Genomic DNA, 12,147 nt, shown 5'->3' with positions numbered 1-12,147 from the left:
GTGGAGAGGCGAGGAGGAGGAGTGAGCTGTAAAAGGTCAGTAATTCCCTAAGAATATTCTGAGTAAAAAATATGCAAATCTATTCTCCAGGGTGTAATTAGGAGAACAGTACCTCTGTATGCTGCCCTGTAGGGACAGCCCCCTTAACATCATGCATGACTCAGTTAAAAAGCCTACTGACATGATGCAGAGTTTATTGCCAAATTAGTATTTCTATTCCAAAAGGAACAGATTCCCAGCAGTGGACAGCGCTATTTCAGTCTTTTAGACCTCCTCAGCATAGCGCAGGGATACTGATTTGGCAGAGTGAGAGACTATAGACCAGGGTCAGGGGATAATCATACACATTAGGGAGAGTGTGTGCCTACATAGGCGTACGGAGACTTACAAGTCATTCCTGCTCCGCTAGGGATTCTGGGCAAAAAATATGTAATTAGGAGAACAGTAACCTCTGTATGCTGCCCTCTAGGGACAGGGAATAGTCTATAAGTCATATAATAACCAGGAAGAGTGTTACATCCCATGCACATACATGGCTCCTTATCCTGAAAAGTCTCCTGAAACACCAAATATGCTTTAAATTTCCATAAAATAAGTGCATTTTTTCCAGTAAGTTTAATACTATGATACACTAATACAAATTAGTGTATGTTAGAATATATATGGCAAAAGAATATATGGCAAACATTAGTGATACCTGTACTCCTTCAGTTTTGGTCAGGTTTTACATGCAGCTTCAATGCTAAAACAAGGTATATAGATCATAAAGCAAGTGAAGGTATAAAGAACAGTTCTAATTTTTGTATTCATCCACTTCTACGTTTCATCACAAGCTCAACAAAGCCTGGTCAAAAACTAAATGTGTGAGATCAACCACTTAGCAAAAAGAAATAGTGTCCATTTTAAGCTGTTTTTAGTTTATTCCTTTAGTTGTGTAAATTGAAAGCAAACTACGGTATATTGAGGCTTGTATTCATTGTTGTACTGACTGCTTATTTAAGCTGTTGTCCAGGAATTTTACAACTCCGTATGGAGGTCGGGGAAAGGTGAAACATTAACCCCTTAACGCTAAATCACGTACCTGTACGTCAGGGAATGTGGTTAGTTCCCGCATTCCCACGTACCTGTACGTGATTGAGATCGCACGGGCTCAGAAGCAGAGCCCATGCGATCTCCACGGGAGGCCGGCTGTATCTGACAGCCAGGCTTCCCCTGTAGCAGCAGGGACGGTGATTGCACTGACCCCCCACTGTTTAACCCTTAAGGTGCCATGATCCATAGTGATCATGGCACCCTAGGGGTTTGGCCGGCAGCATCTGGAGTCTGTGTTAGCTCCGATGGGGGGAGGGTTAACCCCTTGGATGCCAGGACGAGGGGAAGCTAGTCTATGCATCTGCATGGCTAGCTTCCTATAGACTGCAATACACGTGTATTGCAGTCTGTAGTTAGTATAGAACCAGCGATCCTCTCTGATCACTGGTTCTAGTGTGCTTGCAGCACAAATAAAAAAAATGTAAAAAAGTTTTTTAAAAAAAAAAAAAATAAAGTGTGTAAAACAAACAAAAAAAACAAACAGTTACATTTCTTGTAAATCTGGAAAATCACTGTTACACTTGTAAGCCTTATAACGTCCAAAATAAATTAAAATACAATCAAAAGATGATGCCGATATAAAGCAGAGATATGGGAGATAATATTTATTACTGTATTTGGGTGGTATGACTATCTGCCTGAAAAGCAGAGAATTTCACATTTTGAAAATTGCAATTTTTTTCCAAATTTCCATCAAATTTCCTATTTTTTAAATAAGTAAATACAAAAATATTGATTAGTGTTTACCACTAACATGAAGTATAATGTGTTACGAGAAAATAATCCCAAAATCACTTGTGTAAATTAAAGCGTCTCAAAATTATTGCCATTTAAAGTGACACATGTCAATTTTGAAAAAATAGGCCTGGTCCTTAACATACATTTGGGCTGTGTCCTTAAGGGGTTAAACATACTCACCAGTCCCTGGAGCTCCGGTTTCCACCGCTGCTGCCTGCTGTTGGGCCTCTGTATACTCACATTGCTCGATTGGTGATAAGTCTATTGACGAGCAGGCCAAGTGTTGCAATCTGATGGAGATATTCCTCTGAAAAACCGAGCATTATCCCGATGATAAGCTGAATTTGGAATCCACTGTCCAAAAACATTAAATTGAGGGTTATACTTACTCTAACTATAAATGATAGGAAATAGGATTTTAGAGCTGAGAGGCTGATCCAGGGATTTATTGATTGTCAAGTTTTAAGTTGGGAAGGAAATTTTTTTAGTAATATGGTATAACTAGCTGGTACCCGCGACTTCGTCTGCGGTGATTGTAGCAGTGGGTATATACAGGTGTGGGTAAGGTTTTCGTACTGTGTATAAGGTATGGGATATGAAATGTAACTTTGTATCTTGTTTTTTCTGTAATTCAGAGAATCCGTGAGACTTTTGTGTTGCAGTTACTTTGTTTTAGAGCTGCTATATATACGGTGTTGTGAGAAACTTTACATAGTGACTTTGGGACAGAGGGATTTGAAGTTAACCCTTTCCCGCCGATGGCATTTTTTGATTTTCGTTTTTGACTCCCCTCCTTCTAAACCCCATAACTTTTTTATTTCTCCGCTCCCAGAGCCATGTGAGGTCTTAATTTTTCCTGGGAAAAATTTTTCTTCATGATGCCGCCATTATTTATTCTATATAATGTACTGGGAAGCAGGGAAAAATTCAGAATGGGGTGGATTTGAAGAAAAAATGCATTTCTGCGACTTTCTTACGGGCTTTGGTTTTACGGCATTCACTGTGCAACCAAAATGACATGTCCCCTGTATTCTGTGTTTGGTTACGATTCCGGGGATACCAAATCTATATGGTTTTATTTACATTTTGACCCCTTAAAAAAAAATCCAAAACTGTGTTAAAAAATTATTTTTTGAAAAGTCGCCATATTCTGACAGCCGTAACTTTTTTATACGTCTGTGTACGGGGATGTATAGGGCGTCTTTTTTTGCGGGGCTGGGTGTACTTTGTAGTTCTACCATTTTCGGGAAATGTTATTGCTTTGATCACTTTTTATTCAAATTTTTATCTGAATCAAAACAGTGAAAAAACGGCGGTTTGGCACTTTTGACCATTTTTCCCGCTACGGCATTTACCGAACAGGAAAAATATTTGTATAGATTTGTAGAGCGGGTGATTTTGGACGCGGGGATACCTAACATGTATGTGTTTCACAGTTTTTAACTACTTTTATATGTGTTCTAGGGAAAGGGGGGTGATTTGAATTTTTAATCCTTTTTATTTATTTTTTTATATTTTTTTTTTTTACTTTTTTTTTAAAAAAATTTTTTTGCATTTATTAGACCGCCTAGGGGTATTGACATGGGTGGGCGGTGTCGCGGATTGTCAGAGCTGTGGGGGTCGGCAAACATGGCTGCTCCGGAGCGTTAAAGAGAGCCTCCTGGAGTATCGTTAAGGTGAGGGGCAAAGTGGTAAAGTATATGTATATGTGATTGTGTGGGGTTAGGGGCGAGGCTGGAGAGAGCAATATGAATTTTGTGGCTTGCTATGGTCCAAAGTGTGTGAGATTGCAGAGATGGTGGTGTGAGTTTGGGTTTTGTGGGGGTCCTGGCACAAATGTATGTGCGCTATTGTGATGAAAAGTAGCCTATTGTTTAATCGGGTGTATTAACTATGTTTGTGGAAAATTTCAGCCAAATCGGTCGAGCGGTTTTTCCGTGATTGAGGAACAAACATCCGAAAATGCAAACATCCAAACACACAAACTCACAAACCCACAAACTCACAAACTTTCACATTTATAATATTAATAGGATTGGTATCCATGTGAAAGGGATTGTTGCCCTTTACGGTTTTACGGTGTAGGGTCAGATTTCGATTTTCCTTCCTGTGACAAGAGAACTCTGCGACAAAGGTCAAGCAGTAAGCTTTTTTTTTTTTCCTCCAGCATTCTGCTGTATTTCTGCCTCTCATTGATTAAAAAGGGAGGCAGAATCAGATGCTGATTTTGGGGTGGAAGCCACCTTAAAACTAGCGGCAGATTCTGCCACGTGAATGGACCCTAAGTAAAATCTGAACTTGGCATCTTTATTCTAATTTCTTAACTACGTAACAAAGCTTGTTGAAACTCCAGTGCTCAAGGAGTGTGCTTACATATAACAATGTTTATTTTTACCATCAATCTAGGAAGAAATGTACATTTTCATGGAATATTGTGACGAAGGTACTTTAGAGGAAGTCTCTAGGCTTGGTCTTCAGGAACACGTCATACGTCTTTACACCAAGCAGATCACAATTGCAATAAATGTGCTTCATGATCATGGCATTGTTCATCGGGACATTAAAGGTAATGGAAATACATTTGATGTAAGAAAAATAAATACATTTTCCCTTCGAAATGAACAATGAGTTATTATAGCTGATATGTTGGAAACTGGGAAATTGGGGATGCATTAAAGGGGTTGTCCAGTTTCAGTAAGTAAATGTTATTGCATATGAAAAGTTGTAGAATTTTCCACTGTAAGTTCTGTATTCGCTCCCCATCATTTTCTAGATTTCTACTTACCTGTTAGTCCTTGTTTTGATTCAGTGGATAAAAATCAGTCCCTGGTGATATGATGGACACATAGGTGCACAGCTTTTCATAGTCTCTACACAGTAATCAGATACCTGCCTGGTAACAAACCATGCACAGTTGTGTCTATCACATGACCATGAACTAATATTTGTCTGACAGAAGAAAACAATGAATCACAGCAAGCAGAGATTTAGAAAATCATGCCGAGTTATATTATATGTACAGACAATAACACTTATTTGTTGACACTGGACAATTACTTTAACACTTCCAATACATCAGCTTCAAGAACTTATCATTCACCACTTGCTGTGACAAGTGTTATTGCAATAGCTAGGCTACTTTTTGCAGGTTAATGTGCCCTGCCACAAAACTGGGGAGCATGAAAAGAAGTCATTGACCTGGTCCCCAAATTCTCTAGAACTTAATCTGATCTAGCATCATTGGTAGTACTGGAGAAACAAGTCAGATCCATGGAGGTCTCATGTTACTACTTAAACCACATTAAAACCAGACTGGAAAACTTCATGCATATGACGTGGAATTTCATAGTGGTGGTAAAATCCTTATCTTGTTGTATTCATTCAACAACCACAACCCAAAAACGGACAAAAAAAAAAGGTGGAATCTGGGTCCAACAGTGAACAAAACAAGAAAAGCATTTTACAGTGAGTACAAATATCCAATTTTCTCACTTATTTCATTGGTGGACACAGCAACATGGGATGTCTTAAAGCAGTCCTAGAGGTTGGGAATTATACTGCCATGCGAGCAACCCAGCACACAGTTGCGTGCAGAACCTTACAACCCAAGTTGGTATCGGCAGAGAACACAGAATGAATCTGGTAGCACCTGGAGAAGGTGAGCACAGAGGCCTAGGTAGCAATCTTGCAGACCTGGGTGGCGAAAGCATGATGCAGAATAGCCCAGGAGACACCTACAACTTTCGAGGATAGGCTGATAGGCCTCCCTGATAGCATACTGAATCCATCAGGAGATAGAAATCTTGGAAACAGCCAGGCCATAAGCGAGCAAGAGGGAGAACGACAAGGTGTCCAAACAAATAAAGGGGTCAGAGAGAGACGAATAGACCCGAATTGCCTGATCCAGGCAAAATAGAGATTACTCACAAGGGTTCGGACTAAGAAATGGTAAGATGATATTCTTGACGATGTGGAAGGAAGAAACCACCTTAGGAAAAAAGAAGGTGGTGGACGAAGGACAACCTTGTCCTCATAGAAAACGAAAAAAGGCTTTTAGAAAAGGGAATCAGACCAAACACCCTGGGAATGGCCACCAGGAAGCAAACCGTCCAGGACAGAAATCAAAGAGAGATCTCACTAAAGTCTCAAAAGGGGAACTCTGAAGCATCTCAAGGACAAGATTAAAGTTCAACAGGAGGACAGTAGGGAGATGCACAAACAGAAGGGCGACTAGCCCTGGAGAGACCTTGCACCAGGAGGTTGTCCATATATGTAATCACAGCAACTCCTCTGGAATGGAGGATGGCCGAGAGGTACACCATCATCTGGGAAAAACTTAAGAGGGGAACATCACAGAAGTTGATGGATGACAGGATGCTGCCGTCTCCAGGGATGTCATCACCGGCCATAAGAGCTACATATGGAACCTGCGGATACGGACACTAGGTTAAAACTTACTAGCATAGTGTCTGGAAAAGATATCGCTTAGAGGTGGAACTGACATCTTTTTGATATTCTAAGTATTGGTCTCTTAGTAGCCATGGTGGTTTGTCCCCCAATAAAATAAATGAGAAATAAATGTCTTGCCAATAAAAACAAGAATAGTTCACACAATTTTTATGATGCATTTTTTACTGCTGTGAGCACACCCTAGGGAATCTGGGAATTAATGTAAAACCACTAACATGAGGTAAGTAGAATACCAGTAATTATCTTGCTGCAATGTTACATTTATCAGAGGGGTGTAACATACTATGCAACAAGGGTACAGTCAGTTCTTGAAGTTGATGTGTAGGGAGCAGGAAAACAGACGAGAGTAAAGATCTGAGCAACATTTGAAAATTTCCCAATTGTGATGGCTAAACAAATGGGTCAGAGCCATTTGATGTTGATCTTCTATAGAACAGTTTCTGGAAAAAGATTATTGGCTAGAAAGGTGTCAGAATACACAGCACATTGCAGCTTGCAGTGTGTGGCGCCACAGACAAGTTAAGCTGGGTTCACACGGGGATTTTTGGACCGGATTTTCACATAGAATCCAGAATCTGGTCCAAAAAACCACCTCCCATTGACTTCAGTGAGAGCCGTTCACTTCTTTTTTCCGCTGGCGGTTTTGTACTGCTCGCGGAAAAAAGAAGCGACCTTCCCTTTTTGATGCGTCAGAATCCACCGCGGCGTGACACCTCCCTCCCGACTAGACCCATTCATTTGGGCCTAATCCAGAGTGGAATGCCGCGGCACTGCATCGGCATCCAGTCACGGTTAGCCGTTTTTTGGACCGGATTCTGAGGCAGCCTCCACTTCAAAATCTGGTCCAAAAATCCACATGTAAACTCAACTTTAGAGTTCCCTTGCTGAATCCTGAATGCCAGTGAAAAGGGATGACGACATTAAAACTAGAAGATGGGAGAAATGGAAGAAGGAAGACATGGCACTGGGATACATGATGGGTAATATGCACGCATAGGAGCAATGTGAAGCTCTGGTTGCAAGACTCTGTTTAAGACACTTTGGAGAAATGTGCTGGCTGGCTATTATAACTATTTCAACAGGAGAATGCAGCATGCCACACTGCAAAACATGCTTACGAATGATTTCAGAAATTTGAAAAAAAAAAGTTCCAAGGTTTTGTCTTGAGTTTACAAGATGTGCTGTATAGATAACTAAAATCCATGTAAGCCCTACCTTAAAACTTTGAGACCAAAAGAATCTGTTGGAAACGTTTTGTTGCCAGATATCACAGAACTTTTGTGAAGTTCACACTTTGAAGAGTCAGAGCAGTTATGGCATTACAAGGCAGGCCTACACAATATTTTACTTCACGTTTGAAAGAAATCCTCAAAACTATTTGTACACCTTGTTCTCTGGTTTAGGCTTAGCAAGTTTGCTTCTCTTTTGTATAAAAAAAAAATAAAAATCTGAAAGTGGAATTTTGAGAACCTTCTGTGGCATTACAATAGGTCTCCCTTACTGGTAATTTATGTAATAGAATGAATATAACAAGTGATGCATAATTCTTTTATCTCTCCTATCCCTAACTCCATTGGTGTCTATGTTTGTTTTTCTACAGGAGCAAATATTTTCCTAACATCTGCTGACTTAATAAAATTGGGAGATTTTGGCTGCTCAGTGAAGCTCAAAAATAATGCTCAGACCATGCCTGGGGAAGTAAACAGCACACTGGGAACGGCAGGTAAAATCAGATTTAATGTCTATTGTTTTTAGAAAGAGGATTCCTCTGGTATTTTACCGTGTTTCCCCGAAAATAAGACAGTGTCTTATATTAAATTGTCACTCTAAATATAGGACCTGTCTTATTTTCGAGGGGTGCCTTATTACAACCGGCAGTCATGCCGGCACTTCCTTAGTGGAGCGTCAGCATGACTGCCAGTTGTAGGTAGTGTAGTGTAGGGGAGGGGGGAAGTTATCATACTTACCTTTCCCTTCTTCCTAGCAGCGCTGGTGCTGCTGTTCGTCCTGGAAGTGGTGAGCTAGGCTTCGGGGGGCGGGGCTTAGCGAGGCTTCGGGGGGTGGGGCTTAGCGGAGCTTTGCAAGCTCTACTTCACTGACACAGCAGCCATGCTCTGTGCTCCGTGTGCACAGGAAAGCCGCCTGCTGCCTCTTCTGTATGGCAGCTGCTGTCTCTGCCTCTGGGATGAGCTGGGAGAGCTCATCCTACAACAGCAGAGGCAGCAGCCGGCTTTGCTGTGCACACGGAGTAAAGTGGAGCTTGCTAAGCCCCGCCCCCGAAACCACCACTAAGCCCCGCCCCCCGAAACCCCGCACACCACTGCCGGGCATGCCTTTTTTTCGGGGGATGCCTTATATTAGGCAATTCAACAGAAACCCCGCATGCCTTACTTTCAGGGGGTGTCAAACTTTCGGGGAAACACGGTAGATGAATGGTTTTCCGGTCTTCTATATAGTTTAATTCATCCTCAAAAAAAAAATTGTCATACCTCAGCTTTAACAGTTACTTTTCCGACTGTGGTAAAAACATTTGCTGATTCTCAAAGGGAAAGTGAAATTAACCACTCAGATGCCGTGGTTGCATTTGACTATGGCATCTGAGTGGTTAAATGCCAGAAATCAGAGTCTTCTCTGATCTTGGGCAATTCTGAAACAGCACAGACCTAACAGACAGTGCATCCAGTTGCTTCAGAGCGGATGCAATATTTAGTCACCTACTCCAGGATGTACATGTATGTTCTGGTGCGTCTAGGGGTTATTACCAACTTTCAACTAAATATCCATTTTAAAAGTTTTACTGGAACATTATGATGATGGCTGGAGTCCTTTTTATAGTAAAAGATTATTCATCAAATTCTTCTGAGTAATTAAAAAAATGTATTTATTTATTTTAAAAAAAACAGCATACATGGCACCAGAGGTCATCACAAGAGCTAAAGGAGAAGGGCATGGCCGTGCAGCTGACATCTGGAGTCTGGGCTGTGTCTTAATTGAAATGGTCACTGGCAAGGTAAGAGATGTCCACCTCCAGTCTGAATCCATTCCTAAAACACTCAGGATGCAGTATCACAGGGTGTTAATCTATGTGTTAGGGCCCCTTCACACAGAGTGTATGCTGGCTGATTCTGAACGTGTAAACATTCCGAATCAGCGGCGTTTAAAACAGATCCCATTGCTTTCTATGGGAGCCGGCATACGTGCGCTCCCCATAGAAATGAATGGAAAAAAGCAGCCCATTCATTTCTATGGGGAGCGTACGTATGCCGACTCCCATAGAAAGCAATGGGATCTGTTTTAACGCCGCTGATACGGAATGTGTCACACGTTCAGAATCAGCCAGCGTATCCTCCGTGTAAAGGGGCCCTTAGGATCAGTATTATATAGGATTTGATTTAAAAACTCCTAGTTACGACATGACAGCTGAGAATCATGAGACATATTTATTATGCCTTGTACGCCAGAAAAAAGTCAAACAACCTGAAACTTTTTAAATCTGACCTGCCTTTACCACTTTCCTGAAAAGGGGGCATGGTGAAAGCAGGAGGTGGAGCCATTAGCTCCTCCAAATGTATCATCATTTACCCTGGAAATCTGGCATAAGTGATGGGGAGAATGTATGCCAGCTTACGAGTCTGTCTTCGTCATATGAGGCACACACTCTCTGCTGGCTCTGTGACTGTGAAGACTGACATGAGGTATACCAGTCTTCATAATCTAGGCCAATGTCTCCATGATATAGTGCACTGGTTGTCCATTAGCAGTGGTCAGGCTTGTGAGGTGAGTCCCTGTTATGGCCCACCTCTATTCTCTGTTCATGGAACAGTCCGTCAACTTTTCAAAGTGCTTTCATTTGCTGAGTCCTGATACTGGCTAGAACAGTGCTTGGTCAGTGCCTCTTGTAGCTCTATAGGTAGATTTAGAGGTAACCATGTTGTACATTCCAGCTGGTGTGAACGGTCTGTCACATTGGCACTTTGGGTATAGTAGACAGGAGAGCAGACAAAATCCAGAGATGTGAAACCCATTTAACTGTAAAAATAATGAGCGGCTAGAACATTCAAATTCCTCCCCTATATTCACTTGTTAAATTAATTCCCTAACAAACATTATATTCTATCCTCTAGGTCTTTTTTTTTTATATATATGTGTTTTGGGTTTTGTTTTGTTTTTTTTTTTTTTTTTTTAAAAAAGTAACATTCATGTTTTGTTTTGTTTATTTCTGATGAAACAGAGACCATGGCATGAATATGAACATAATTTCCAAATTATGTACAAAGTAGGCATGGGGCACAAGCCTCCAATTCCAGATTGTTTGAGCCCAGAAGGTAAAGATTTCCTTTCTCACTGTATGGAAAGTGATCCAAAGAAGAGATGGACTGCTAGCCAGCTACTTGACCATCCCTTTGTCAAGGTTTGTGACCTTTCAAGTTCCGGTTCAATAGTATGGTATTCATTAGACTCATGTTATAAACCCTTCATTAGATTGAAGATGGGGATATTTTGAGAGAAACCCAAACTAACAATAAGAGTATTACCAGGGCTCCATCACAGGACCTTACAATTAGTGTTGTGGACATTTGTATTTGATCATAAATGTTTGTTGCCGAAATTGCTGGGGCCTAAAATCTTCCCGTGCATCTGAATTACCTTGTTTGTGTAACATATTGTATTGCAGAACACAGATGTACAGAACAGTTGCAGACATTTTTGCAACAAATCTGCCACTTCAGCCATAGCCCATAAAACTCCTAGTAGTAGATGTATGCTAATACATTATAGTAAAAAAGATAGTCCAGTACTATGACAACCAAAGTAAAGTCATGTTTTGTTTTGTTTTTTAAACAATCAAAAAAATCTAAGAAAAATAAATAAAATAAAGCTATTTATTGAGTACTGCAAACAAGTCACCTGAATAAAGAAGATCACAGTTCTTAATCTGTTTGGATTCTGAAAACAAAATTAGTCTTATCGGTCTATTTTTCTGATTGCCAGGTTTGCACAGATGAAGAATGAAGCTGTCTAAAAGATATGGCCCAATATATTTCAGCAAGTCATTTCTTAATCACTACTGTATGTAATATTTACATAAAGACTAAGCTGAGTCACACAGTGCAACATCTTAAAATACTGTGACTTAAGACTGCACAGGTGACAGCTGTCACTTCTGCTGCTGCTGCTCTTGTACATGTTATTTGGCACATTTTCTTCATGTGACAGTGTCCCGCACGTGGTTTATTTGTTTTTTTTTGTCTTTTTTTTTTTGTTTTTATCAAAGCTGCATGTTTCAGTGAAGTGCCATTACTACTGTACATGGACCATTGTGTTTTAATTTGTTCTCCAGCTTATTTCTCATATGAATGAGAACTGTAATAAACATTGTACTGTTTTCAACGTATCAAGCTCTGACGCAAGTTGTAGTATTACCATGCATTCTGAACTTTGTATATGTTTTTACTTCCCCTGTTTGTCGAGTGCACTGTGAACCTGTCATTTTATGACCAGCTTCAGATTTGTTATGCAAAAAAAAAAAAAAAAAAGTTAACTAAGTTGGAAGAACATTTTCTTAATAAATGGTTTATTTTAGGACATTATATGGTATTTTGTTCCCACTCATCTGGAATGATATCATTGGGGAGGGGGGAGACACAGAGGATGAGAAAAAGTTTTAACCACAACAACATAGAAAGTAGCAATTTCACCAGTGCCATCGACTGCAGCCTTTACATTTTTTCACAAATATCCAACAAAGATTTGTTGCTGTGGAGCGAATACTTTCCATGGCTTAGAAGGTTAAAGCCTTACTCTGAAACTTGTTAAGGTCCATTCACACGGAAGAAAATGGTAATG

The 12,147-nt window shown here is 40.4% G+C and overlaps 1 protein-coding gene across 3 annotated transcripts in view; it reads left to right on the top strand.

Moving 5' to 3' along the window:
* MAP3K4 (mitogen-activated protein kinase kinase kinase 4) overlaps positions 1 to 11,878 on the top strand; it is a 91,723-nt gene extending 79,845 nt beyond the window's left edge. For all 3 annotated transcript variants that reach the window (XM_075267846.1, XM_075267847.1, XM_075267845.1), the window contains 5 exons: positions 4,237 to 4,396; positions 7,901 to 8,023; positions 9,204 to 9,310; positions 10,532 to 10,711; positions 11,293 to 11,878. In XM_075267846.1, the coding sequence (XP_075123947.1) occupies positions 4,237 to 4,396; positions 7,901 to 8,023; positions 9,204 to 9,310; positions 10,532 to 10,711; positions 11,293 to 11,313 (591 nt within the window). In that variant the 3' untranslated portion in view covers positions 11,314 to 11,878. The remainder of the gene's footprint in view (positions 1 to 4,236; positions 4,397 to 7,900; positions 8,024 to 9,203; positions 9,311 to 10,531; positions 10,712 to 11,292) is intronic.
* Positions 11,879 to 12,147: the final 269 nt, after the last annotated feature.

The sequence above is a fragment of the Leptodactylus fuscus genome, chromosome 3 (assembly GCF_031893055.1).
Source record: "Leptodactylus fuscus isolate aLepFus1 chromosome 3, aLepFus1.hap2, whole genome shotgun sequence".
NCBI lineage: Eukaryota > Metazoa > Chordata > Amphibia > Anura > Leptodactylidae > Leptodactylus > Leptodactylus fuscus.
The sequence above is the reverse complement of the archived record's forward strand: the minus strand, read 5'-3'. Positions and strand labels throughout refer to the sequence as shown.